Source organism: Hemicordylus capensis, chromosome 1 (assembly GCF_027244095.1).
Source record: "Hemicordylus capensis ecotype Gifberg chromosome 1, rHemCap1.1.pri, whole genome shotgun sequence".
In the NCBI taxonomy this organism is placed as follows: Eukaryota; Metazoa; Chordata; class Lepidosauria; order Squamata; family Cordylidae; genus Hemicordylus; species Hemicordylus capensis.
In genome coordinates, this window is record NC_069657.1 from 436,371,816 (window position 1) to 436,399,439 (window position 27,624).

Below are 27,624 nucleotides of genomic sequence, written 5' to 3' on the forward strand. Positions count from 1 at the left end.
CATGTGGAGGGCCGCAGTTTGCGGAAGCCTGCTGTAACCAATCTGAATTGGGAATGTGGTGGGGCTAAACCCTGCCTCCCTCTCATCCTGCATCTGAATCCAGATCAATTCCTCCTGTAACATGCTTATTGTAATGTTTAGTGTAGTATTGTAATGTGTAGTACCTGCAAAAACAAAAACAAGCTTGAGGAGAAATTGTATTGTAGCCTAGAAAAGACTTGTTTAAAACTCCTCTTAAATAAAGATTGCATACTAAAATAAACTCCCACAACAGTTTCCATAAACTTTCCTTTGAGATCAGCAGAATGATTTTTTAAAATATTGTTTTATTAAATAAAGGATAAGAAAATGTCTTTGTTTTATAGAAGATAATTTCAAAATTTCTACCTAGAATCACTTGTCTCTGCCAGTCTATTGTTCATGATGGCTAGAGCACCCACTCCTCCCGAGAAGCCATTTTGTCGAGTGTTTATACAGACATTCCGAGGGTAGCCATTGGCTGTCTCGGATAACTGCTTTTGCAGAAGTGCCAGGGAGACTTTGTTAGAGGCTGTGAGATCCCGCATGGAGATCATTTCTCCTGAAAGCCTTCTCCCCTCTGTATCGCTATCATACTGTCCATCTGTTTCCATAGAGAAGTTATGCCGGCGGAAACGGGATCCTGGCGTGATGGCATTGCGCCGCCCAAGGCGAGCAGTTGGTTTATGGCAATCTGGGCAACATCTACATCGAAACTTTCTGAGCATCCAATTTAAAACCTGCTTGATTACTATCGAGATGACATTAAAAAGAGAGTATATGCAGCATACCCCCATTAATATAAACATGAAGTTCCCGAATCGGTATAATCCCTGATTTCGATACACAGCGTTTTGACTGCTCACCAGATCACCAAATCCGATGGTGCTGAAGGTGACAAAACAGTAGTACAAGGAGTCAATGTAATTCCACCCTTCCACGGCTGTGTACATGGCCGAGGCACAGCAAGAAAGAATAATGGCAAAGATTCCCAGGATCAACATCACATGGTAGACTGATGGCTTCCACCCAATCAGGCTGTCTGCATCGGAGACAGCTGAGCCCCTTCGGCAGGTTGGAGGTAGAAGGCCGCTTCTCCGCAGCCGTCTCTCATGGCAAGCCTTCATGACCAAAGCCAGCAGCGAGATGATGCGCTCCAGGAAAAGATTGAAGAACAGAATCGTCCCAGCACACCCAAAGAGACCATAAACGATAAGGAAAGCTTTGCCAGCTACTGTTGCTGGTGTGGACATTCCGAAACCTGGAGAAGCAGTGAGATAATGAGACTGTTATAAACAGAGATGACCTGAGAGTGAACATTCCAATGCTTCTGCAGTGGTAACATCATCATCATCATCATCATCATCATCATCATCATCATCATCAATAGATCTTTTGTTGTCTTTTTATTGGTACCCCCAAATCTGCCACTTGGGGTCTCACCTTACCTAATAGTATGGCAGGCCCTGACTGTAAAATCAGCACAGGGGTGGTACGGACAATATGCAGCCCAGTACATATGATAAAGTAGGCAGGCATGAATTATCCCCTTTACTATGCAGGGTCTCCCCTGGTTTGCATTGGAATGGGAGACTACGTGTAAGCACTGTAATATATTCCCCTCAGGGGGGTGGGGCCGCTCTGGGAAGAGCACCTGCATGCTTGCATGCAGAAGGTTCTAAGTTCCCTCCCTGGCAGCATCTCCAAGATAGGGCTGAGAGAGACTCCTGCCTGTAACCTTGGAGAAGCCGCTGCTAGTCTGGGTGGACCACACTGAGCTAGATGGCGACCAATGGTCTGACTCGGTAGAAGACAGCTTCCTATGTTCCTGTGCAATGTTGGCAGAGGACATCCTGACATACTCCCAGCATGCCCCTTTATCATGTGTATGGGGGTGTGTCTGTTCATCTGAATTTCCCCCCACATGTATGCCAGGTATTTGGAGCATGTGTAGAGGTGTAATTCAGTCCCCCACATGAGGGACATACCAGAAGCATGTTGGGATGTCCTCTGCCAGCATCGTGGTAGGCGATCCTTTGGTGCCATTCCTTCCCTATCACATGTGTTGGGCTTTGTATCCCACATCCTGTATTAAATAAATTTTAAGCAAATAACTATCAGTTTTAATAAATTGATTCATGCATTGCATAAATCTGCATCAATCTGCATATGAATAAAACAATCATTTGGAAAGGAAAAAGAAAGTTATTCTAGTTTTAGATAATCCAGAGCAGGGAACATCTCAGAAGAGGCATCACCACACCATGTAGCAAATCAGACTTAGTGATGTGCTGGTATCAGTAAGGGCCATATCAAATCTATGTGAGTGAAGGGAACTCCTCTTGTTCTGGCCATGTGATTGGTGTTCCTAGCCAAGCAGGGATCACTCTAAGAATGAAATGGTTTCTTAGTTCTTTCAAAACAGGTGCCCCTCTTTCAATTCTGATTATGGTTGTTGGGAATCTGGCCTTCCCATTTCTGCCCAGGACTAGTTGGCAACCTTGTATTCAGTGCACTCACTGGTTCCACTGGGTTTACTCTAGAAACAGAGTCTACAAGGCCAAAAGCTTTGGATGAGGTGTCATATTTGAGCATGGTAGAACCTCAAATGTTTAACCAGGGCTGCTCAACTTCGGGCCTCCTGCAGATGTTGGCCTACAACTCCCACAATGCCTGGCTATTGGCCACTGTGGCTGGCTATGATGGGAGTTGTAGTACAAAAACAGCTGGGGGGCCAAGTTGTGCAGGTGTGGTTTAAACACTGGAATGGAGAGATGCCTTAGAGGTCTAGGCAGGGGTGGGGAAACCTGGCCTTCCAGCTGTTGTTGACAATAAATAAATTTATTGTTGAACTACAACAATTTGTGGCTGGGGATGATGGGAGCTGTAGTTCAACAACAGCTGGAGAGCAAAATTTGCCCACTCCTGGTTTGCGGTTACCAGCCGACCTCCATTTTAACGGATTTTCTTTACATCAAAGGACTATTCCTTTTTTCAGAACTCTGTGGCATCATTTAGAAATAAAGGTGTGCACAGAATGGGTTTTGCGTTCCATTATGAGCTCAGAATGGAATGCAAAATGGCCCAAACATTCCGACCGAAACATTGGAGTGATCTGGTGTTTTGGTCCGAACAAACCCATTCCACTTGGAATGTTCCAGCCGGCATCCCATGTCGCGGCACATCACTGGAGCTCAACTGGTCTCCGCACATGCAGAGTGTTCTTAGGAGTGTTCTGTTCTGAGCTCGGAACACTCGAAACCGCCTAGGAACATAGGAACATAGGAAACTGCCATACACTGTGTCAGACCATTGGTCTATCTAGCTCAGTATTGTCTTCACAGACTGGCAGCAGCTTCTCCAAGGTTGCAGGCAGGGATCTCTCTCAGCCCTATCTTGGAGAAGCCAGGGAGGGAACTTGAAACCTTCTGCTCTTCCCAGAGCGGCTTCATCCCCTGAGGGGAATATCTTGCAGTGCTCACACATCAAGTCTCCCATTCATATGCAACCAGGGCAGACCCTGCTTAGCTATGGGGAGAAGTCATGCTTGCTACCACAAGACCAGCTCTCCTCTCCGCCTGTTTCAAGATCGAACATTCTGAGCTCAGGTTGTTCTGCACATCCCTATTTAGAACTCCATGGAACAGGCAACGCAGCTCTGTCGCATTCCCAAGAATTGAAATGTGTATGGGGCAAGCTTGTATGTGCTTTACTCACTGACAGTCCAAGGGCTTAATTCGAGGGCTTGTTTGCTAGTGTATAGCTTGTTGCTGGGATGAGCGGGAAGTCTGTAATAGCACACTGGCACTCGATGAATCAAAACATACAGTAAACCCCCATATCCAAGAGGCTAAAGTATGATAATACACTACCAGGGAGTCAGACAGCTGTGGAGATTTAGAGCTCTCGCAGGGGGAAAAATTACACCTTTGTTTGACCTCCATACCAATCAAGTTCTCTTCTGTGGCATCTAAACAACTCAAGGACATTGCGAAAAATAGGACGTTGCCAATTATGCTTTCAGATTGTTCTCCAGTAAATTGCTGGGCAAATCTTCAAAAGCAGTCTTAGACCCCAAACTGGTATACAAAGAATGGAAACAGATAACCGCAAGTTACTTAAAAGCTTCTCATGTGGCAGTTGTAGCAACAAGGAGAGGGCAGTGTGTGTAGTTGTAAGCCCTGCCCCAATGGGCTGCAGTAGTTGGTTCAGGCTGATGGGTGTGGTCAGGGAGTGACATGCTCTGCTGTGAGAGACCAAGAGACCAGAGGGCGATGAGGGATGTCTGTCTGTCTGTCTCCCCTGCTAACTGGGCAAAGAGGCACCTTTTACCGTGGTGATTCTCTTTATTGAGCAGGGGGAGATTAACTGGCCCTATCCACTCCCAGCACAGTACTTCCAGTGACTGTTGCTGGTGTCTATCTGATGTTTCTTTTTAGAATGTGAGCCCTTTGGGGACAGGGAGCCATCTTATTTGTTTGTTATTTCTCTTTGTAAACCACCCTGAGCCATTTTTGGAAGAGCGGTATAGAAATCAAATTATTATCATTATTATTATTATTGATGAGACAGAAGTTGAACCAACTTTAGCCTCTTGCTTAGGCGAGCAGTTGGGCATTTAATTATAAGTGCAGCTTGGGGATTTATTTTGTTTTGCTCTCGTTATGAATATCTATTATTTAATTACAGGCAGTCTTCCCTCTAACAGGGATTTCCAGATGTTGTTGAATACAACTCCCAGAATCCCCAAGCAAAACTATTACAGCCGAGGATTCTGGGAGTTGGAGTCAACCACACCTGGGAATTTCTGTTAGAGGGGACACTGATTACAGGGCATTGTAAAACTTGAAGTTCTCTTGTGGGCCTTACTGGAAAGCAGTGACTGCAGTGGGGTAGTGAGGAGAGAATGGGCTCGTGTCCCAGCACTGAACACGGATGGCCCCCCCTCCCTCACAACAGCATGCTGCTCACACTCATGCGCACGTGAACCCCCACTCTCCCATGCTGCTTCACCACTGCTCCTGCCACCCACCCGCTCACCAGGGCTCCCAGGCTCATCTTGCTTCCATCAGGCTCAGAAGCCACTGGGAATGAGAGCACATATGCACCCTGCGTCTCCATCCAGGTGCATGTGCACCCTCATTCTCAGCAGGCTCCTGGCTGAAAGTAAGCAGGATGGGCTCGGGAGCCAGGACAAGTGGTGGGGGGAGGCAGCTAGCAGCAAAGGAGTACTGGCCAGCCGGGGGGGGGAGGGCTGTGGGCTGCCTCCTGCCACCCAGGAGCCAGCGGACAGAGGCAGTGCGGGTAGCAAGTGGGTGGTGAGTGAGCAGCAGTGGCAGCAACAGCAGACGTGGCCGGATATCTGGCTGGGGGTGGGGGTGGAGGGGAAGTGAGGCTGCTTCCAGTCATAGGGTTGCCATATTCTGGCTTTCCAAATCCGTGTGCCTAATTTGCACATTATGTAAATTGGCTGGAAAATAATTTCTGAGCAGAAGAGTAACTGCACGTTTTGCTCCATAATGCCACTTCTTCAAAGGCTAGAGCTTAGCTTTCTTGAAAAAATGAAATCTGAAATCTAGGAGAATCTGGGAGGGCTAAGCAAGCTGGGAGAGATGCTTAAAATCTGGGTGAAACCCAAAATTTCAGGGGACATGGCCACTCTACTCCCAGATGCTGGACAGCTCACATCCCTTGAACATGTCCGCCCAATGATAGCTCCGCCCCTGAGTGAGTGCTTGCAAGAGCAGAAGAGCTAGATTAACTCTGCAGAAGTGAAGGCAGGAGTTTCAGTTTGGAAAGTTTTTCCCCCTTCGTTCCAAAGCTGTTTGGATCAGTTAAAAATTAGACTCTCCAAAGGCAGTGGGGGAGTGGCAGGACAGAAGTGTGTGAGAATATGTTGAGTTCGAAGTGCTTCTGCTAATCCTTATTTTGTTCTTGCATATTCAGTTGCTGTTTGAGCCCTTAAGAACCCATGTGTTACATAATCTCTGAATAAATAAGTCACATTTTTCTCCCCATTCCAGATATTTAGAAATTTGGGGAAGCGGTGTGATGGCGGCAGGTGGCGGGGGGCTGGACTTATCAGAGACTACACATCATCACAGTGGGGACAGATGCCACATGATAACTCTGGCTAGTATGCATTTCTAGAGGTCCCAGTGTATTGGACAGTTCTGTGTGATCCAACAGTGTGGTGTATTGGTCAGAATGCTGGGCCAGTACTGGGGAGATGTGGATTCAATTCCTTATGCAGTCCTGAATAAGGGCGGGCCAAGGTATTGCAGCGCCAAAGGCAGGCATGGTCCGTGAACGCGCCTCGGGGTGGTGGCGGCGGGCAGCATCATCTGGCTCCCACAGAGGCGAGCCTCCTCCAGCAGCCAGGTGAGTGGCTGAGGCAATTCCCTGCCGTGGGGGCTGCTGGGCGGCACAGAGCACCGGCTCCATTTACACTTAAAGATGCCGCCCGCCGCCCTGCCCCCCCGGAGGCGCATTCACGGGCCGTGCCTGGCCAGAGGCAAGGTGACAAAAAGCTGTCTTGCTGCATTACCCCAGTGAGGGCCAGCTCCCTTTCAGAACTGACCTCTTCAAGTTTTGAAAGTGGCACATGGGATGGGGAGGAGGGCAAGTTGCTAGCCTCTTTCCTCCTTGTGCTTCTTGCAAGCTTTGTAAGCAGTGTGAGGAGAGGTGCTCCTTGGAAAGCTTGCAAGGGTCAGATTGATCTCAAAGAGCTCCTCTGATGTAAGTGGCAAGGGGCATCTTGCTGCCTTTCTAGCTCCTGACTAATCTGCCACCTGAGGTGACCGCCCCACCTTGCCTCATGGAAGGGCCGCCCCTGGCTATGAAGCTCAATGGATGACTTTGGGCCAGTAGCTGCTGCTACTACCACTATTCCCAGTCCTACAATGAAAGTTCTCAAAGAGGTTTACACACACACACACACACACACACACACACACACACACACACACACACGGTTCCCTACTCACAATCTAAAAAGAAACATAAGGCAGACCCAAACAATGCTGGGGTTGGATAGGGACATTTGCTCTCCGCCTGCTAAACAGCAGAGAATCACTGCTTTAAAAGGTGCCTCTTTGCTTAGTTAGTAGGGATAAGGTAGGTCAGCTCTTACTCTAACCTATCTCACAGGGTTGTTGGGAGGATAGAAGGGTGAGGGTGAAAAACACCATGTATATTGCCCTGAAATTGTTGGAGGGATTACTGTAAATAAAATGAGATGGTTACTTCTTGTGCCGTTATGGGTGGTGGGCACAGTTGTTATGGCATCCCTGATCCCGCCCACATGATGGGTCTTGTGTGCTACTGAAACAGCAGCTAGACTGACATGCCACTAAGATCATAACTACAGCTGCTTTTCGATACACGCTCATCTGGGACTAAGTTCCATTAAACTCAATAGGACTGACTTCTGCTTAGACATACTGTCTGCTGCATATTACATCCTACTAGCAGTGTTTACCCCAAACACTAGGGTTTCAAGGCAGACACAGTAATCAATATAAAACAAATTTAAATATAAAATGTGTGAACCTCAAGCAGGGGCCAAGGAAAAAGGTCTTCTGTTGCCAAATGCTTCTCAATCAAATCTTCTTCAGGGGCAACAATTATTGCAATCCTTCTTATTGCAAGAGAGAGAGAGAAGTACAAAGTGCTCCAAAGTAATTTGGTTAATGCCCCACTTGAGATTTCAGAGCTATCATTTAAAGGCATACCTTGATGAGGCCAAGGGCCAAACAGTGCTGTGACATTCACTGCATCAACAGGCTTGCATTTACTTGTGAGTAGCAGCTGTGAAAGGCTGCAAGTTGGATCAGGACTACAGTGCAGAGATAGGGGGTATTTAGCCCTTTAGCTCCATATTTCCCTGCTGAAAATCATCCCTCCGCCCGCCGCTGAAGTGACTGTTTAACCCACAAAGTGCAATTGTAACAAATACTGTACATCAAAGCAAATTTATTTAATGATTTAGAATATTTGTAAAGTGTGCCGTCAAGTCAATTTTGACTCCTGGCGCCCACAGAGCCTTGTGGTTTTCTTTGGTAGAATACAGGAGGGGTTTACGTTTGCCATCTCCCGTGCAGTATGAGATGATGCCTTTCAGCATCTTCCTATATCCCTGCTTGCTGCCTGATATAGGTGGGAAACACACCAGAGGGATTCAAACCGGCAACCTTCTGCATGATAGTCTAGCATTTCTCTGCTGCGCCACTTACTGCCCCAAACCCATGCCTCTCACAAATGACACTTTTGGGATTAAACAGCTGTTTCCAGCAGGGTGTGTGTGTGTGTGTGCGCATTTTTAGCAGGTTAAATACCCCCTACATTTGCACTGCATTCTTGATTGTGACCCTGCACTGATGCAATTCATGAGTAAATGTAAGTTTGTACGTCCACACATATTAGGGTTGCCAGATCCAAGTGGAGAAAATAGTTGAAATCTGTCACCAAAAAAGTGGAAAGAGTTGGTGCTGTTCACCAAAAAAGTCTCTAAAAAGTCCCCATTTTGCATTAAAAAACTGCATAAAATTTACATATGCTAACTGGTACAATTGCAAAAGCAATGAATGCACCACTGTGAGACCTTAAAAGCCAAGTTGAAGACAGATCATCCAGGAGAGAATCTATCTATGTGGTCGCTAAGAGTTGACACCGATTTGTTTGTGTTTGTTTGTTTGTTTGTTTGATTGATTGATTTCTAGACCGCCCTTACAGAATAGCTCAGGGTGGTTCAAAAATATCATAAAACAGTTAAAATCAATCAATGATCAGGAATGAAAATTTTAAAACACAATAAAGCAGCTAAAAAATAAAACAATTCAAAACCTTATAAAAACCCGATACATTAAAAACCCTTTAAAACAATTAAAAAAACCCTGGAAGGCCAGGCTGAACAGGTAGGTCTTTAGGGCTCTCCTAAATGCCAATAAAGAATTCAAATTACGGACTTGGCGGCACTTAATCAAATCAATCAATCAATCGGTACAATACATGCATGCTTTGCTAAAAACAGGATAATTTGAGAATACAACCCACACACCCATTTCCCCACACAGTTCAAACACCAGTCTTCTTCTGACTGGATCACAGAATCCTGTGAGGAAAATGGTGCCTCTTCTTTTCATTTCCAAGGGGGAGGGAAACCACCACAGAACCCTTTCCACAGAGTTCAAACAGCAGTAACCTCTGGATCACAGAATCCCACGAGGCAAATGGGGGCATTTCAATTTCGTTTTGAGGGTGGGAACACACTCCACCGTGCAATACTAGCCTCCCCTCTACAGTGGTACCTAAAGGGAAAGTTTCCTGACCTGGAGGGAGCTTGCTGGCTGAGCACTGCAGCCGTAGAGCAGCAGAGACACAGGACACAGTCAGTAGATGAAATCCCTCCTTGAGGCGTGACTGGGCCAGTCACAGAGATCCACTGAGAAGAGAAGGAGGCAGGCTGCTGCAAAATACCTGTGGCTGGGGAAATGGGGTGAGAATTGCCAGCACAGCAGCAGCATACAAATGAGCTCCTCCTGCCGCCACACAGCAAACATTACACGTGAGTAAGCCCTACTCACGGGTTACCTCATGGGCCTACTCACAGGTAACTGCTACTGACTGATTTGAACCACTTGGTGCTTGCAGCAGGATGGCTGGAAACCTCCACCAGCACAAAAATAGCTGCAGGGGGTTTAAAATAGTTGCAAATCCAGGGTAAAAGTCCACATCTGGGAACCCTAACACAGATGCAGTTAAGGTTACATATAGTTTGGCCCTAAATAGCTCTGGATCTGTTCAGTACCTGGAGACTGGTACTAGATGTATGGTACCTTGCGTTCCATTGTAGAAAGAGGGGCAATAAACAAACTGTTTAAACCTGCCAGTGGGTTACATAGGAACACAGAAAGCTGCCATATATGGAGTCAGACTATAGGTCCATCTCACTCAGTATTGTCTTCACAGACCAGCAGCGGCTTCTCCAAGGTTGCAGGCAGGAATCTCTCTCAGCCCTATCTTAAAAAGTCCCTTTCCATTTATGGGAAACAAGGTGGCGCTTATACCACCAAGTACTACCACTTACTGCGGCTAAGCCATGGCTCCCAGAGGACCAGCAAGAGTGCCCTAAAATCACCTGCAAACAGAAAGCTAGTGAGCTAGGTAAAACATTCAGGGAAACCCACTCACATTTCTTAAAAGAGTGTGTGGTAGCCAAAAGAGTGTGGCAGGGAGTAAGCAAGCTGTTAGAGTGGCCTGATTTGGAAAAACAGACTTGGGAAGAACTAACCTCGGGTTTGAGCGATAGAACCTCCTTTCGAGGTCCAAGAAAGAAACCTTCAAGGAAACGGGACGAACGGGTCCCCTCATACTAGGGAATTGGAATGTTCCCCTCATTGTAATCAGGTTAGTAAACCTGTATGTCATTTATGCAATGCTCCTGCATAGGAATAGGGACAGAAGACACGACCAAGAGGTTCACGCAGATGAGACAGTAAATCTCTTCTGGAAAAGCTTGTGTGGTTATGTGCAAAAAGACAAGAGTATCTCTTCTAAACAGCAATGGGACAAATTGTGGAAATGGACGTCGGATGTAACCACCACCCCCCGATTACCTGATGTGCCTTGAAATCCCCCACCCCCGAGTTACAGTACTACCTGCATATACTTCATAACCTTGTGGGTTTCCAAATCATTGTGTGTAAATCTTTGTAGATATGTACAAACAACCACTTTGTATATAATTGTGCTTTGGCAATGTACTGTATGCTTTGGTAGTTTGTTGGTTCAATAAAAAAATCTTGTCCTATAAAAAGAAATCTTGTCCTATCTTGGAGAAGCCAGGGAGAGAACTTGGAACCTTCTGCTCTTCCCAGAGTGGCTCCATCCCCTGAGGGGAATATCTTACAGTGCTCACACATCAAGTCTCCCATTCATATACAACCAAGGCAGGCCCTGCTTAGTCATGCTTGCTACCACAAGACCAGCTCTCCTCTCCTGGGTTGTACCTGTTTGGGTTGTATCCAATGCACTGCAAGCAGAAAGAAAATAGCTGCAAATTTGGGTACAAACGTTCAAGGAATCATAGGCTGGTTCTAGGGCTTCCAGGTGCGCAAGCTGATTTCGGTTTACAAATAGACTGGATTTAGCTTCATTTTTCTTGCTCAGTACTCCAGCACAAGATATAATGGTTCTTAAGACACATTTGTTCACTCAAGCTTTTTAACTAGAATCGTGGCGTCAAACTGTTTTAGTGTTTTAATTTCTGTTTTAATTTGTTTTATGTTTGTTGTAAACTGCCCAGGGATGTGAGTTTGGGGCGGTGTACAAATATACTAAATGCATTAAGTAATGGTGAAAGATTTCTTCCACAAGTGGAACGGCACATTCTCAGGGATGCAAATCCCACCCCCAAGCATTTGAGGAGTTCCCCCTTCATTTTCCTGAACTCTGCCCACCAAAGCTAACCCGCCCTGCCCCACCCTGGCATTAATGAGAGACACACTGCCTGCTGGCTCGCTGTTCATCCAGTGGAACTGCGTAGGCTGAGTAATATGAATACGACAAATATTTGAATATGAATACGACAAATATGAATACGACGAATATTTATATACCACTTTTCAACAAAAGTCCCCAAAGCAGGGTACATAGATATAAATAAATAAATAAAATGCCTCCCTGTCCCCAAGGGGCTCCCAATCTAAAAAGAAACAGAAGGTAAACACCAGCAACAGCCACTGGAGGGAAACTGTGCTGGGGATAGAAAGGGCCAGTTGCTCTCCACCTGCTCAGTAAAAAGAATCACCATTTTAAAAAGGTGCTTCTTTGCTCAGTTAGCATGATTAACCAGCCCCTGTGGTTCTACCTGAGAAATGGCCAGCTGGCAGGCAATAGCGCTCATTAACGTGGGGTGGGGCAGCAGAATGGAAGAGAGAGCACACACAGCTCCCAAACCCAGGTAGAACACAGTTTTTGATTGTGTGAATGACCTCACTGAACGCTAACACACCAAGGAGATATCCAAGCCTCGTCTTCTTGATGAGATGCTCGGTTACCACTGCATGGAAACTATCACTAAATACCTGGGAACATGCCATCTGAATGTACCAAGGCATGCCTTTTTGTCAAATTGGCTTGGCCCCAAGGGGTCCAAAAGAAAATCAGTCTGGTCACCACAGGAACACACAATTCATTGACTAATTTTAGAAACTGCAAACATGCTGTGACAACATGAGCAGCTTACAAGCAGGGGGGGGGGAAGCAAACCCATCGGGCAGTCCCAGTGCTAGAACAATAGCACAGTAGATTAGCCTTAATTGGTACATAGCCTGCAGGAATTGGAGAAATAATGAGAGAATTTGGAGGCTTAGAGTGAACAATTGGACCTAGGAAGAGAACATGGCAGACAGTGCAGTTTTTTGTTATCGTTTTTTGCAGATATGCTTTTGGAACTCCTTGTGGAGCAGGGAAGAGCCACTTGAGAAAGAGGAAAGAAGAGACAGAAAGCAGGGATGGCTAAGTAAAGTAAATAAAGTTGTGCCCTCGAGTCGGTATCGACTCGTGGCGACCACAGAGCCCTGTGGTTGTCTTTGGTAGAATACTGGAGGGGTTTACCATTGCCATCTCCCGCACAGTGTGAGATGATGATACCTTTCAGCATCTTCTTATATCACTGCTGCCCGATATAGGTGTTTCCCATGGTCTGGGAAACATGCCAGCAGGGATTCGAGCCGGCAACTTCTGGCTTGCTAGTCAAGTCATTTCCCACTGTGCCATTAGGTGGCTATTAGACAGGTAAAGAGAGAAAAAAAAGAGGCAAAGAAAAAGGAAGGGAAAGAAAAGAAAAAAGTAGGGGCTGCCTATGATGCACAGAAGTTATTCTCATGACCAGCACTACCTGGGTAGGACAGGGCTAGCCCAGGTAGGGCTGGTCATGAGAAGTGCTGGAATTGCTCCTGATCCCACCACTCCTCCCCCAGGTAGCCCTGCTTTTTAACCCAGGTTTATAGTGAGGTAGAAAGGAGGACAAGTGTGTGCCTCCTACCTTCCTTGCCAGATGCTGGCAGCCATCTTACCTACAGAGCTGGGGGCAAGAATCGGCCCAGCAGTAGGGAGGTATCCCATTGCACCACACTGCTTGTGCAGTGCATTGTGGGGTATCTGGCGGCCCGGCTTCCTTCTGGGCTCGCCTCAGTGCTGATTGTGTGGGTGTGTGCACGGTGGAGCCCATATTGTGGGGGAAGACAGATAGGCTCTGGCCTTTCCTCCAGCCCCTCCCCCTTTGGCTGTGAGAATGACATCACCGTCCAATGGAGTCATAAGGTCCCATGTGGGGCTGTGATGGACACCCGCCTGTTCCCCAGGAAACCCTCTGTGCCACCTGAAAATATGTCCCTGAGTATTTGTACTCAAGGACACTTGTACACACATACAACATATCTAAATAGTGCTATAGTAACAAATGAGACTATAGGCTCCTTATAACTATGAAGTATTTCTTCATATTTAGTCCAGATGGAAAGGTATTGTTTGTTTGTTTGTTTATTTGATTTCTATACCGTCCTTCAAAAAATGGCTCACGGCAGTTTATATAGAGAAATAACAAATAAATAAATGATAAACCCAAAGATGAACCCAAAGGGCTCACAATCTAAAAAGAAACATAAGATAGACACCAGCAACAGTCACTGGAGGTCCTGTGCTGGGGGTGGATAGGGCCAGTTACTCTCCTCCTGCTAAATAAAGAGAATCACCACGTTAAAAGGTGCCTCTTTGCCAAGTTAGCAGGGGTGTATGTTACTTTTACACAAATAACCAGTACAGATATCTCCTTATCCTACTGTTCAAGTTATGGAGCAGGTATATCCATTCACATTTGTAAGGATTATCTTTTAGTAAACTATGAAATATGGTCATCCCTCGCTAACTGTGAGGGTTCCGTTCCGGGAAAACCTCGTGGTTGGCAAATTTGTGGTTGGAGAGCAATAGAAATACATTGGAAACTGGCGATTAGGGGAATTGCGGTCGGGAAAAGACAGAAAAATACAGTTAAAAATAGGAAAAGATAACCCTCTGAGACTCCCAAATCACCCACTGAGCATCGAAAATCTCCCCCTGAGCCCCGGAAATCACCCCTGGAAATTGCAAAAAAACCCTCACCCCAAATTGCCCCGAAATCTTGCCAAGCCGCAGATACTCGGGTCGCAGTTGGCAAGATCTGCAACAATATCCCAGCCGTGGATACTTAAAACAGCGATTAGGAAACCCGTGGTGATTGTATGTATGTTGTATGGTGATTGTATGTTTAGAGCAGCATTGCCATCCTGTAGATCAGAGGTAGGTCACCTTGGCTCTCAGTCTCCAGCTGTTGCTGAATTACATCTCCCATCATTAGCCGCTGGGGATAAAAGGAGTTGTAGTTCAGCAAGAGCTGAAGAGTCAAGGTTGCCTACTCCTGCTGTAGATTCTAAATGCTTGGAACAAACCCTAAAATGGTGCATTGAGCTTATAGGATAAAGAAATGGTCCAAAGTCATGGTTGAAAATATCAAGCTGGTTTAGGCAGAGTCAGTCCTGTCAAGTGTCATGCCCATTTTTGAGGCATATTTGGCAGTGTTTGCTTTCAAAAGATAAAAAGAAGTTTGAAGCAAGCCTAAGAGAAGCCATCTTTAAGAGAAGCAATCTTTTATGTAAGAGTCCTGTTTTTGTTTAGAGCAAAATTTGTTGTTTTGTGCTCTGTGCAAGGCCTTCACTTGTGCCAGCCTGGTCATATCATTTGCACCTGACTCTTGTTTTTAATTGGGAGGAGGGAAGAGAGGAAAAAGTCCTTTTAGCTAAGGCCTGCAACAGTGTGTGGAGGGCCGAAGGAAAACATCTTGAGTGGATACTGAAGCAGTTTGAAGACATCTAAGATGAAAAAGTCAACTTGGCAAGCTTTTCCTAGCAAGCCCTGAGAGAGAGAGAGAGAGATTCTGAAGTTTGCTTTTTGGAATCTTTTGTGTTTGTTATTGCTATTGCTACTGCTTTTTTCAAAATGAAAACCTCTAATGAAAATTTATACTTTGACATCCCGTCAATGCTTGAGTTTTGCAGCTTTTATTTACGTAATGTGCCTTGGCCTCATGCCAACATGTATTTTATTTGTTAATAGACAAATAAAGAGACATTACAGGAGAAACAAAAAAGGGATGTGCCCAAACCGCAGTTCAAAGCGCAGTTCGAGCACTTTGAGAAATTAGAAAGGGAACTTTATGAAAACAGAGAGCAGGTGCTTACTTGCTCCCCATCACCCCTTCCAGCTTCCTGCTGCAGCAGCGCATGTCCCAAGAAGCCCAGTACACTGTCAGTATGCACATGGCGTCCACGCATGTGCATAGCCTAGTACCACAGGCATTCATTTTGCTGGGAGGGGGAAAGCCTAAGTGGAGATAAAATACACGTTCTCAGAAGGCACATATATCTCCTTATCAAAAGTATCATTTCTGTGACATATTCTAGGGATTTCAAACCTTGGGCCCCCAGATGTTAGACTGCAACTCCAATCATCCCCAGTCTTTGGCCACTGAGGTTGGGAATGATGGGAGTGGCCGTCCAACAACATCTGTGGGCCCAAGGTTGAAGACCCTTGGGCTATACAGTTAATTAACCTACAGAGTTCTTCTAGTCCAGGCCTGCTCAAGTTTGCCCCCCCTGCTGTTTTTGGACTACAACTCCCATAATCCCCAGCCACAGTGTCCAATAGCCAGGGATTGTGGGAGTTGTAGGAGGGCCAAAGTTGAGCAGGCCTTTTCTAGTCCAACAACATCTGGGGATCTACTACTACTACAACATCTACTACATTTATATATCACTCTTCAACCAAAGTCCACAAAGCGGTTTACAAAGAAAAATACATAAATAAAATGGTCTCCTGTCCTGTCCCCAAAGGGCTCACAATCAAAAAGAAACATAAGGCAGATACCAGCAACAGACACTGGAGGGATGCTGTGCTGGGGCTGGATAGGTTGGGGACCCCATCTAAGGTTGTGGACCCCATCTAGCCCAGTATTCAGGCAAAGAAAGGTATTTCCCAGCCTCCCCTTCATGGATTCTTTAAATGAGAGATGCCAGAGATTGAATCTGGAACCTTCAACATAGGAACATAGGAAGCTGCCATATACTGAGTCAGACCATTGGTCTATCTAGCTCAGTACTGTCTTCACAGACTGGCAGCGGCTTCTCCAAGGTGGTAGGCAGGAGTCTCTCTCAGCCCTATCTTGGAGATGCTGCCAGGGAGGGAACTTGGAACCTTCTGCTCTTCCCAGAGTGGCTCCATCCCCTGAGGGGAATATCTTGCAGTGCTCATCCATCAAGTCTCCCATTCAGATGCAACCCGGGCAGACCCTGCTTAGCTATGGGGACATGTCATGCTTGCTGCCACAAGACCAGCTCTCCTCTTCAAAGTAGGCATGGGGCTCTACTTCTATGCTACAGCTCCTTCCTATCTTCATGTATCTGCAAACCTCTAACCACAGCAGGGAAGGGGAACTGCTGTGCTGAGTCGGGAGGCATCGTCCTCACTTGGCATTTGCCTTCAGTGACATCATTATATGAGTGATGGGGCAGTGATGTCATTATTGTTGGAGGGGAGGAGTTTGACTAACCCCAATTATAAAAGAGCCAGCGTGAAAAGTAAAAGTTGAGCCCACTGAAATGTAGGTTGAGACCATTGTTTAAGACTCCAGAGCACGCAAGCTTTATCAGAGAAGTTATATGCTTAGATAGAAAGCCTGTGTGCCTGAGCTTTCTGTCTTCGACTGCTATGGATATTTATATACCGCTCTTCAACCAAAGTTCTCAAAGCAGTTTACATATAAAAATGAATACTACATAAACATGGTCCCCTGGGCTCACAAATCTAAAAAGAAACATAAGGCAGATACCAGCAACAGCCACTGGAGGGAAGCTGTGCTGGGGTTGAATAGGGCCAGTTGCTCTCCCCCTGCTAAATATAAGAGAATCGCCACTTTAAAAGGTGTCTCTTTGCTCAGTTAGCAGGGCTAGGGCCCTCCTTTGTGCTCATAGGGGAGAGAGAGAGAAAGAGAGAGTGAGAGCGAGAGAGAAAGAGAGAGCGAGAGCAAGAGAGAGAGAGAAGCTGCATAGCTAATGGAGTCTGCAGCAGAGAGAGAGTGGTCTGGGAACAGGAAAGGCAGAGTGACAGGCCCTGAGAATATCAGTCTACCATTCCTAGAAAACTTGGTCAGACAGAGAGACAACAAGAGGGAAAATAAAGAGGAAGACCCTTCTTCACGGATACTACTTCTAATGCCCCCAGTGGTCCCTAGGATAAAAGGTGCCAAGAACCGTTGCTGCTGGAATTTCATATTCAACCATTAGACTGCCTTGCAGCCAGCCAAGGGAAACAAGCTGGCCGTGGCAGCAGTGATAGGGGGCTGTGGAGGCAGTGACGGATGTGTGTGTGGGGCTGAGCCAGTGGGGCTGAAGACTGGAGCAGCCTGCCAAATGATTTAGAGACGACATGGGCTGCCGCCAGTATCGCGATGCCACTGATGGTTAGCGAAATATCTTCCCACTTTGATTGGAAAACTAGTGATATTTTTTCCAGTTCATTTTCCCACAATGGTCTACGTTGGTCCATGTCCAGTTCAGACAATCTCATTATTTCCTTTCAATATCTGCATTGCAGCTTTGGGGAGGATATCAGTGCACTCTGGGCGCCTAATCAAGCGAGGAGAAACAGAAGCCCCCAAGGCATCAAGCCCAGATTTGGAGCTAAGGAGATGCTTAGGCTGTACTGCTAATGAGCTGTCAAAAGACTGTGAGGTTGCTGCTGTCCTTGTGAATTCTGAAATGTATCATCAAGTCCCAACAGTTGGTTCAGGGTAGCAGTTCTACAGGGGCTCAGACTTTCCAAATAAAGGGATTAGTGCCTATCTAATAGGCACCTTCTCCGGTGCTTCTCTGTAGCTCCAAGACTTCTCTGTAGCTGCTCCTGGGCTGTGGAATGCACTCCCAGCAGAAATCCGCAATCTGAATTCTTTATTGACCTTTAGGAAATCCCTTAAAACCTATCTGTTTGGTCTGGCCTTCCAGGGTTTTTAGTTAGTTTTAATTGTTTTAATGCTGTAACTTGGTTTTCAGGGTTTTTAATAATAATAATAATAATAATAATAATAATAATAATAATAATAATAATGGTCAATAACGAGAAACTATTCAACACCAATGAAACAAAGCAGGCCTACAAGAAAGAACAAGTGAAGAACCAAGCAGAAAAATGGAGAAATAGGCCCCTGCATGGTCAATATTTGCACAATATAAGTGGAAAATCAGACATCACCAAGACCTGGCAATGGCTTAAGATTGGCAACTTGAAGAAAGAAACAGAGGGTTTAATACTGGCTGCACAAGAACAGGCACTAAGAACAAATGCAATAGGAGCAAAAGTTGAAAAATCCACAACAAACAGCAAGTGCCGCCTTTGTAAAGAAGCAGATGAAACCGTGGACCACCTAATCAGCTGTTGTAAAAAGATCGCACAGACTGACTACAAAGAAAGGCATGACAAGGTAGCAGGGATGATACACTGGAACATCTTCAAAAAATACAAGCTACCTGTAGCCAAAAATTGGTGGGACAATAAAATTGAAAAAGTTGAAGAAAATGAAGATGTAAAAATATTATGGGACTTCCAAGTACAAACAGACAAACATCTGCCACACAATACACCAGATATCACTGTAGTCGAGAAGAAAGAAAAACAAGTTAAAATAATTGACATAGCAATACCAGGGGATAGCAGAATAGAAGAAAAAGAAATAGAAAAAATCACCAAATACAAAGATCTACAAATTGAAATTGAAAGGCTGTGGCAGAAAAAGACCAAAATAATCCCAGTGGTAATTGGCGCCCTGGGTGCAGTTCCAAAAGACCCTGAAGAGCACCTCAACACCATAGGGGCCACAGAAATCACCACCAGCCAATTACAAAAAGCAGCTTTACTGGGAACAGCCTATATTCTGCGACGATATCTATAACAACAACAACACTGACAATAAAATTCAGCCATCCCAGGTCCTTGGGAAGGACTAGATGTCTGGATAAAACAAACCAGTCAATAACACCTGTCTGACTGTGTAAACAAGAAATAATAATAATAATATAATAATAATAATCTCTTTATTTTGATCAGCGACCAGCATGAGGTTAAAACAAATGTAAAAGAGAAGACAATCAAACTTCTATTACAAACAATAACACCAAATAAATTTTTAAAAGTCCTCCTCACCATAGATCAAGGTATTGAAAATACTACTAAAATAATTAGGGATAAAGGAGGCAGCAGTATTTCATACTTATGAGGCTATTACACACAAATTAAAACTCAACCAGTTGCCTTCTCGACTCCTAAATCTGAGAGGGGTTAAACAATTCAGGAGCTTGGGAAAATATTGCTGTTAGATTTACTGATGATATACAGGTGATACCAGTACCTGCGTGCCTACCTGCAGCTAGCCACATTATAGCTACAAGTTGCTCTGGCCTTAAATCTATCACCTATTTTCCCATTATTAAGCTCTTATGCAAATGGAGGGTTTTTTAATTGTTCTGATTGTTTCATTGTTTTTTTATGATGTTTTAATTGTTAATTGATGTTTTATATTGTTTATATTTCTGTTTTAACTGTTATTGGTTTTAATGGTTTTGTTTTAATCATAAACTGCCCGGAGCCACTTTGGAAGGGCGGTATTAAAAAAAAAAATCAAATAAATAAATAAATAAACAAACAAACAAACAAACAAACAAACAAACAAATAAATAAATAAATAAATAAATATCTCAGGATCATACAGATGCTAACATAGCAGCTGTCTATGTGACGATCAGCATTCAGGACCACAATGTGTAAGGGGAAGGTATCACATTTACTAAGGGTGTGCGTGCTGGCTCAGCTTGAAAGGTTCGAGGTCGAACCGGGCTCAATTCAAGCCAAGCCAGCTCGGAACTCTACTGGTAAAGGGGAATCCGGTGAGGATTCCCCTTTACCAAGAAATGGGGAGGGCAGAGGGGCTTCTGTAAAGTTAGATTGCATGGGAGAGGAGTAAAAAGTTACTTAAAAGTGCTGCTGACAGCAGGGGTGGCTCCTAACCCTCGCCCTCCCTTGAGTAGCCCAGGCCGTTTTGGGCCTAATTTGGGCTCAGTTTTGGCCTCTGTACAGGTGTGGAGGTCACTAAAATGGCCAGTGGGGGTGGGTGAGGGGTGGGGAGTCACCCACAACCCCCTGTGGCTGCAGCCACAGGCGGCACATTTAAGGTACTTTTTGACTCCTTTCCTGCCTGATCTACCATTACAGACGTTCCCCTGCCCCCCCCCCTTAATAGTAAAGGGGAATCCTCATTGGATTGCCCTTTACCAGTATACCTGAAAGCCCTTTCGAATCATCTCATTTTGAACCCGAACCGAGTCCGTTTCAATGGTGCACAGAACTTTTGTACACATCCCTGGTATTTACCTGAATCCAAAACTAGGTTTCCCCCAAGATTTTTATATTAGAAATCTGGAGGTTGTCTTAAATTCAGAGACCTGCGCCTTTTGAGTAAATGCAGGTATAACCTGTCATCTTTTAAAGGGCATCATCTTAAATTCAGGGTTGTCTTCGATTCAGGTAAATATGTTAACTTCTGTTTGTAAGGAGTAATTTCAGAGGTGTCTTCTATTCGGGTAAATACGAAATCTCCTTTTCTGTGTGCTATGTGCAAAAACCTCCTCTCCTTGCTCTTACAAGCCCTGGGAAGGGGTGGGTGGGTTTCCACTCATACCAATGGAAGCTTCTCTTCCCTCCCTGGCCTTCTAGTGTGTTGCGGGGAGGGGGAGTTTTCATCAGTGTCTGAAGGAGCTGGGTATCTTGGGCCTGGAGAAGAGAAGACTAAGAGTGGATATCGTCAAATATCTGAAGGGCCATCACACAGAAGAAGGAGCAGGCTTGTTTCCTGTTGCTCCTGAGGACAGAACTAGCCAATGGATTGAAACTATAATGAAACAGATTCAAGCAGGACACTCAGGAATAACAGACATAACACACCAGGGTGCTTTCCAGACTAGACCCTACAACAGGGTCAGGACGAATCTCTGAAGTGTGCTTCCACACTTTCTGTATCGTGACACCGCACTGCAGTCCCTACACGGACAGCAGGGTGCCGTCCACATTTCTAATGCCTTGTTGCAAATTGAATCACTGCAATACAGAGCAAGGACGTCGTATATCCGGTGTGAAAAAGTTGCTGTTTTTTGGGGTTGTTAGTGGCTGTGAGACTGCTCCCCCTGCTGTTTACGATTCAAATGCGACTTGCCTGAATGGAGGAATTTGCTGCTGATGAGCAGCTAGTCTGGAAAGCGCCCAGGACCAAGAAGGCCTTGCAACTGAGGTAAAAGCCTAAGTCCAAACAGGAAGTTTTTCTGTTTCTGTTCTCTTTCTATTCTGGAATAATTCAATGGACAGCCCGCTGGGCAAGGGCAGTCCACAGTCTTATGCTTTTATGCTAGAGAGAGGGCCTTTTCAGTGGTGGCACCCTGTCTATGGAATAGCCTACCCAATGAGGCTCACCTGGTGTTGTCACTTAGTGTTGTCATTTAGATGCCAGGTGAAAATCCTTCTGTTCACCCAGGCTTTTTGAAACTGATTTTTTTAAAAAAGTTTTAAAATGTTTTGTGTTGTAGTTTGTATTTTCTATTGTAATCTGTTTGCTTTGTATTATGTGTTTTAATTGGATGTTTTACTGTTGTGTTGTTGTGAGCTGCCCAGAGAACAATTTGTTATGGGGTGGCTAACAAATCAAGTTTATTATTATTATCATACCCTGGCAAGACTGCTGCAGTTCAGCACTTGGCCACACAGGATAGCTGTATTACAGAGCCCATGACTCTCTATCCCAACTCTTGATACTTGGCGGCAGAGAATGGGAGCCTGCAGGGCTGGCCGGGAAGTTACATGGGAGACATGTGAGCACATTGGGAAGGTCTGTGTGGGTATCTGGGAACTGTAGTTCTGCCTAGCATTGTCCCCACAGAAATAGCACTTGGAGGAACTACACTTCCCAGGTTGGGACGAAAAACCCCAACTTCAAGTATACGCTGATGGGATCTGAGCTGTCGGTGACTGACCAGGAGAGGGATCTTGGGCTCGTGGTGGACAGCTCGTTGAAAGTGTCGACTCAGTGCGCGGCAGCTGTGAAAAAGGCCAATTCCATGCTAGGGATCATTAGGAAGGGGACTGACAATAAAACGGCGAATATTATAGTGCCCTTATACAAAACTATGGTGCGGCCACATTTGGAGAACCATGTACAATTCTGGCCACATCTTAAAAAAGGACATTGTAGTAGAACTGGAAAAGGTGCAGAAGAGGGCAACCAAGATGATCAGGGGCATAGAGCACCTTTCTTATGAGGCACGGCTACAACACCTGGGGCTATTTAGTTTAGAAAAATGACAACTGCAGGGAGACATGATAAACGCCTATAAAATCATGCATGGTGTGGAGAAAGTGGAGAGAGAGAAATTCATCTCCCTCTCACATAACACTAGAACCAGGGGTCATCCCATGAAATTGATTGCCGGGAAATCTAGGACCTACAAACGGAAGTACTTTTTCACACAACGCATCATCAACTTGTGGAATTCTCTGCTACAAGATGTGGTGACAGCCAACAACCTGGATGGCTTTAAAAGGGGCTTGGATAACTTCATGGAGGAGAGGTCTATGAATGGCTACAAGCTGAAGGGCCACCTCCAGCCTCAAAGGCAGGATGCCTCTGAGTACCAGTTGCAGGGGAGTAACAGCAGGTGAGGGCATGCCCTCAACTCCTGCCTGTAGGCTTCCAGTGGCATCCGGTGGGCCACTGTGTGAAACAGGATGCTGGACTAGATGGACCTTCGGCCCGATCCAGCAGGGTTGTTCTTATGTTCTTATGTTCAGGTGCCTGCATGGCTTCCAACATGCACATGTGCCTTGCTACCTGGCCCCGTGGACTCCTATTCCTGTAGAAGAGCGCCCCCACACCAGAAATGGGCAAAACTGCACAGAGATGCCCTGGGGGTGAACATATGCCTCCATGTGACACTGCGGGTATTTGATGCAGATTCATCAGCATCAGACACCCCGATGCACAGCTCTAGTAATCAGAAGCAGTGCTACAGGGAACTACTATAGCTAAAAGCTGTTGTGATCCCCTCTATAGGTTTCTGCAGAAATGTATATGATACAAAGCCATATGCCAAGCTGAATATCCATAATAACCCCCCGTGTAATCACCCATTGGCAAAGTTTATGGATTGGGGTATTTAAACTGTTACAAATCCAAGAGGAAGAAAGAAACTAGGGATCTGAATATGGGTTTAAAGATTCACAACTGCAGTGTTATTTACAAATGAAATGTTCTTGTGATCAAGCAGCAGAAGATTGCTTCGTGCTATGAGCAGAATATTTTAAAAAGAAATATTGGCCTGAAGTTGTGTAAACTCCTCCAACTATTAAATTACAACTGCCCCCAGTTAACAGATGGATTCTAACAGTAAATATGCTGTTTGCCTTTGATTCCCATCTGCAGAACTTCACCCTGTGTCTAGTTCCCGATTAATAGAGAAACACTGTTCTCTTTCATGCTCTTTCTACAATAACAACAAAGTAAACATATGATCTCCATAACAACCATACACACCAACATTACCTCTTTGTAAATCAGATTAGTGTGACTGGGAATTATCTTTTTTCTTACAGTTCTTTTAAAATGTTATTATTTCCCCATAGTTTTCTCTCCTTCTGGTTGCTTTTACGGAGCTTTCTAAATGATGTTATTGGCTCTCAGGAGAAACAAGATCAGGTTTGCAGGATGGCTAGATCAAACCAGCGGGGAATCATATTCAGGAAGCAGAAATGGTAGCAGATGACAGAAATAGCCCATGGAAACCCAAGAGAAAAATAAACCACCGCCAGTTACAGCAGACAGAAAGAGCAAATACAGCAGGCCCTAAAGGCCTGACCCACCAAAAGTGAACAGTTTAGAGGGCTTTAAAAGCAGATGCCATGATGGCTAAACCAAGCCTCCATGTTCAGAGGCCGTATGCCACTGGTTCCCAGTTGCTGGGAGGCAGCAGGAGGTGCGGGATATGGCCTTCAAGCCCTGCTTGTGGGCTTCCAGGAGGCATCTGGTTAGCCACTGTGGCACAGGAACATAGGATGCTGCCTTATACCGCATCAGAGCATTTGTCCATCTAGCTCGGTATTGTCCACACTAGGCCTGCTCAATTTAGCCCCCCCCGCCGCCCCACAGCTGTTTTTGGACTACAACTCCCATAATCCCCAGCCACAGTGGTAAATAGCCAGGGATTGTGGCAGTTGTAGGCCCACATCTGCAGAAGGGCCGAAGTTGAGCAGGCCTGGCTCTGCACCAACTGGCAGTGGCTCTCCACGGTTTCAGGCAGGAGTCTCTCCCAGCTGTACCTGTAGAAGCCAGGGAGGGAATCTGGGACATGCAGCCAGCAAAGCAGATGCTCCACCACGCAGTTCCAAAGTAAAAAGGGTGCAGTTCTAAAAGAACATTTGTGCAGTTCAAAAATGCAAGTCATGCAAAAGCTGTATTATGTAAGATGATGTACAGAGTGACTGATAACAATGAGAAAAATAAAGCGAGCCGTCCAGACTCCTCCAGAACACAGGTGCTGAGCAAGTATACCCATTTCTCCTTCCCCTGCCAAAGATGCTTTCTGCAGATTCCAAGGCTACTCCTCACAGAGCCTTCAGCAGTGAATGTGAACAGTCCTCTACAACAGTGCCATCGAATTCCCAGTTGTGAGGTTTTTTGTTCTCCATAGTTCAGGCTATGCTAGTGGTCCCCAAACTGGGTTCAGCTACAATTTATTATGGCTGGGGCTCCTGGGAGTTGTAGTTCAGCAACCTATGGAGGAAGCCTGGTTAGGAACCACTGGTCCACACACACAAATTGTACTCACATACCATTGTAAAGTTCCAAATTTTCCTTTGAAAAAGCCCTGATACATTAGAATAGACAAAGAGCCTTGCTAGATTAGGCCAAAGGTCTATCTAGTCCAGAATTCTGTCCCAGAGCATGGTCTAAGACAGCATAGTACAACCCCCTTGCTAAAGCTGAGCAGGTCTTGGGGTGGTCAGTGCTTGGATGGGAGACCCATGAGTGCCACCTTTGAGGATGGGGCCATAGAGCTATGAAACATTTTTTAAAAAAATTCCCTTTTATGAATCTAGACTACCAGTCAGGTATGGTGGCATAGGAGGGTCTTAATCTCCTATTTTCTGCTGCCTGCTTGGGATTCCAAACATAGGGGCATTCCCAAGCACTGGAAAGGCCACAAGGGATGACTGGTGAGTTGTATTTGGCTTAGTGAGGCACAAGTTATGCAGGCTTCTAATTAAGAGTTTTCTGGTGTTGTATATGCAGCCTCTGTATGCTACAATTTTAGGGAGGGTACTTTAAGGCAAATGGGCTTGTGGGTGATAGGTGTCTTGAAATTATGTCTACAGTGCAAATGTATATCAATTTTAATGCCAGTATAACTTTCCTGGATTGCCTTGAAGAGTCCTGGGAATTGTAGTTTGTGGAGGGTGCTGATAAGTCTGTTAAAAAACCAAGAGCTGGGGAAGTGTAACTCCACAGAACTTTACTTCCCAGCTTCCTAGTTGGAAGGCATGCCAACATTTTTTCTAATGTGCAGCTGGACACATTTTGAGCAGTGCCACAAACAAACAAAGTCATAGCAACTAAGTTGAATAAGGAAGTAGGTTGTTTTTTTAAAAGAGAGGATAAAAATGGGGGAGGGAACCCAGGAAATGAAGATGAACACTGTTTCCTCTCAGCCTTACACAAAAGCTATTTCAGAGCCTTCCTTTACTCTTTCTCATTCTTTGCAAGGCACCTCCATTTTTCTTGCTTCCTTTGTGTTTTTCCTCATTTTTTCTTTCTTTCCTCCAGGGACAGAGCTATAATTGGATGGACAGGTTCATCTCCCCTGCAGAGTGACCAGCCTTACCCCTCCCCATTTTCTTCATTCTCTCCCTCTCTCCTAGGGGCTGCCAGGGAGAGGGGCAAACATGAGCCCCCACTCACCTAGCTACGTGCCTGCTACCTTCCCTCCGTTCCTGTTTTCACTCTTTCTCTTTTTCTATTCATTCTCATTTCCCTTTCCTTCCTTTCTGTAAGAACATTCTGGAGTAAGGAGATGCTCATTGATGGTGTTGGGCTGCACCTATCCTTTGTGCAGTAGGAAACGAAGCCGAGAAAAAACTTTTATTTCTTTATTTAATAATAATAACAACAACACCACCAACAACAACAACAATAATGATGATGATGTCTGGATAAAACAAACCAGTCAATAACATCTGTCTGACTGTGTAAACAAGAAATAATAAACAAACATCTTTATATACTGCTTTTCAACAAGTGTTTTATATTTGTATAACACTTGTTATACAGATGTTCTCAAAGTGGTTTATACAGCCATAGACAGGCAGACAGATAGAAGGTGGTTCCCTGTTCCAAAGGACTCTCAATCTAAAAAGAAACCCAAGGGAGACCTCAGCAACCATCACTGGGAGGAACATTGTGCTGGACTGAATAGAGATAGTTGCTTCCTTTTTGTTAACTGTAAGAGAGCCATCATCTTGAAAGGTGCCCCTTTGGGACAAATCTGTAGCATGGCTATAAAGTGCTGGTCACCTGCAAATCATATGATCAGGTGGTCATTCCTGTTCCAGGCACTGCTAGTCCACACGGACCAGCAGGATCAGCCTGGGATGCAGAGCTACTCTCGGACCAAGACAAGGATGGTGATGCTGCTGAACTGAAACAAGAAGCACTTCTTTAATGTGGTTCTTCTTCCTGCTGTTTCCGGTTTGACAGATACCATCACTCTTGAGAGAGACATATGGAAGCATCCTGGGACATGTGGAGAGCAGCAAGCAAATTAAATCAGCCGCAACAGTCCTATTGGTTCCACAAAATGAGAAGCACGAAGCAAATAAAGTGCTTTCTTCTAATTCTGCTCTTTGGAATGAAATAGGGGAAATCCCCACAGTGGTATGGTCAGTGGACAGAATGTCGGACCAGGACAATGTTCAAATCTCCACTCAGCCATGAAGGCTGTTGGGGGATAGTGGCCCAACTGCCATTTTTCAGCCCAACCTGCTTTAGAAAACTGGGGTGAGAAATGTCCATTAATTAAATGTATATCCCATTCTTCTTTCAAGGAGCCCAGAGTGGCATACCTCCCCTCCCCCATTTTACTATAGGGATGTAGGGACCTGCCGGGTCAAACTGTTGGTCCACCTAGCTCAGCATAGTCTACACTGCCTGGCAGTGGCTCTCTAGGTTTTCAGGCAGGAGTCTTTTCTGGCGCTACCTGGGTGCTTTCCAGATTTCACCCTACAACAGTGTCAGTACATGTCCGCTAAGTGTGCTTCTTGTACTGCCTGCCTTCTTTCAGGTTTTATTTTTGCTTTTCAGTGCTACAATGTTGCATGTGCATTTCAGGAAAATAGCTGTATTTTCATGTTGTAGGAGGGCTTAGGAGG

At 45.3% G+C, this 27,624-nt stretch overlaps 1 protein-coding gene across 4 annotated transcripts in view; it reads right to left on the reverse strand.

Moving 5' to 3' along the window:
• Positions 1-317: 317 nt before the first annotated feature.
• KCNK12 (potassium two pore domain channel subfamily K member 12) overlaps positions 318-27,624 on the reverse strand; it is a 99,376-nt gene continuing 72,069 nt past the window's right edge. The window contains exons 1-3 of one of the 4 annotated variants that reach the window (XM_053243885.1): positions 9,348-9,496; positions 2,007-2,104; positions 318-1,279 (exon numbers count right to left, since the gene is read on the reverse strand). In XM_053243885.1, coding sequence (XP_053099860.1) covers positions 384-1,279; positions 2,007-2,103 — 993 coding nt within the window. In that variant the 5' untranslated portion in view covers position 2,104; positions 9,348-9,496 and the 3' untranslated portion in view covers positions 318-383. Of the gene's footprint in view, positions 1,280-2,006; positions 2,105-7,569; positions 7,611-9,347; positions 9,497-27,624 lie in introns of those variants that run through there. The other 3 variants (XM_053243896.1, XM_053243878.1, XM_053243868.1) reach the window with 3 other exon arrangements.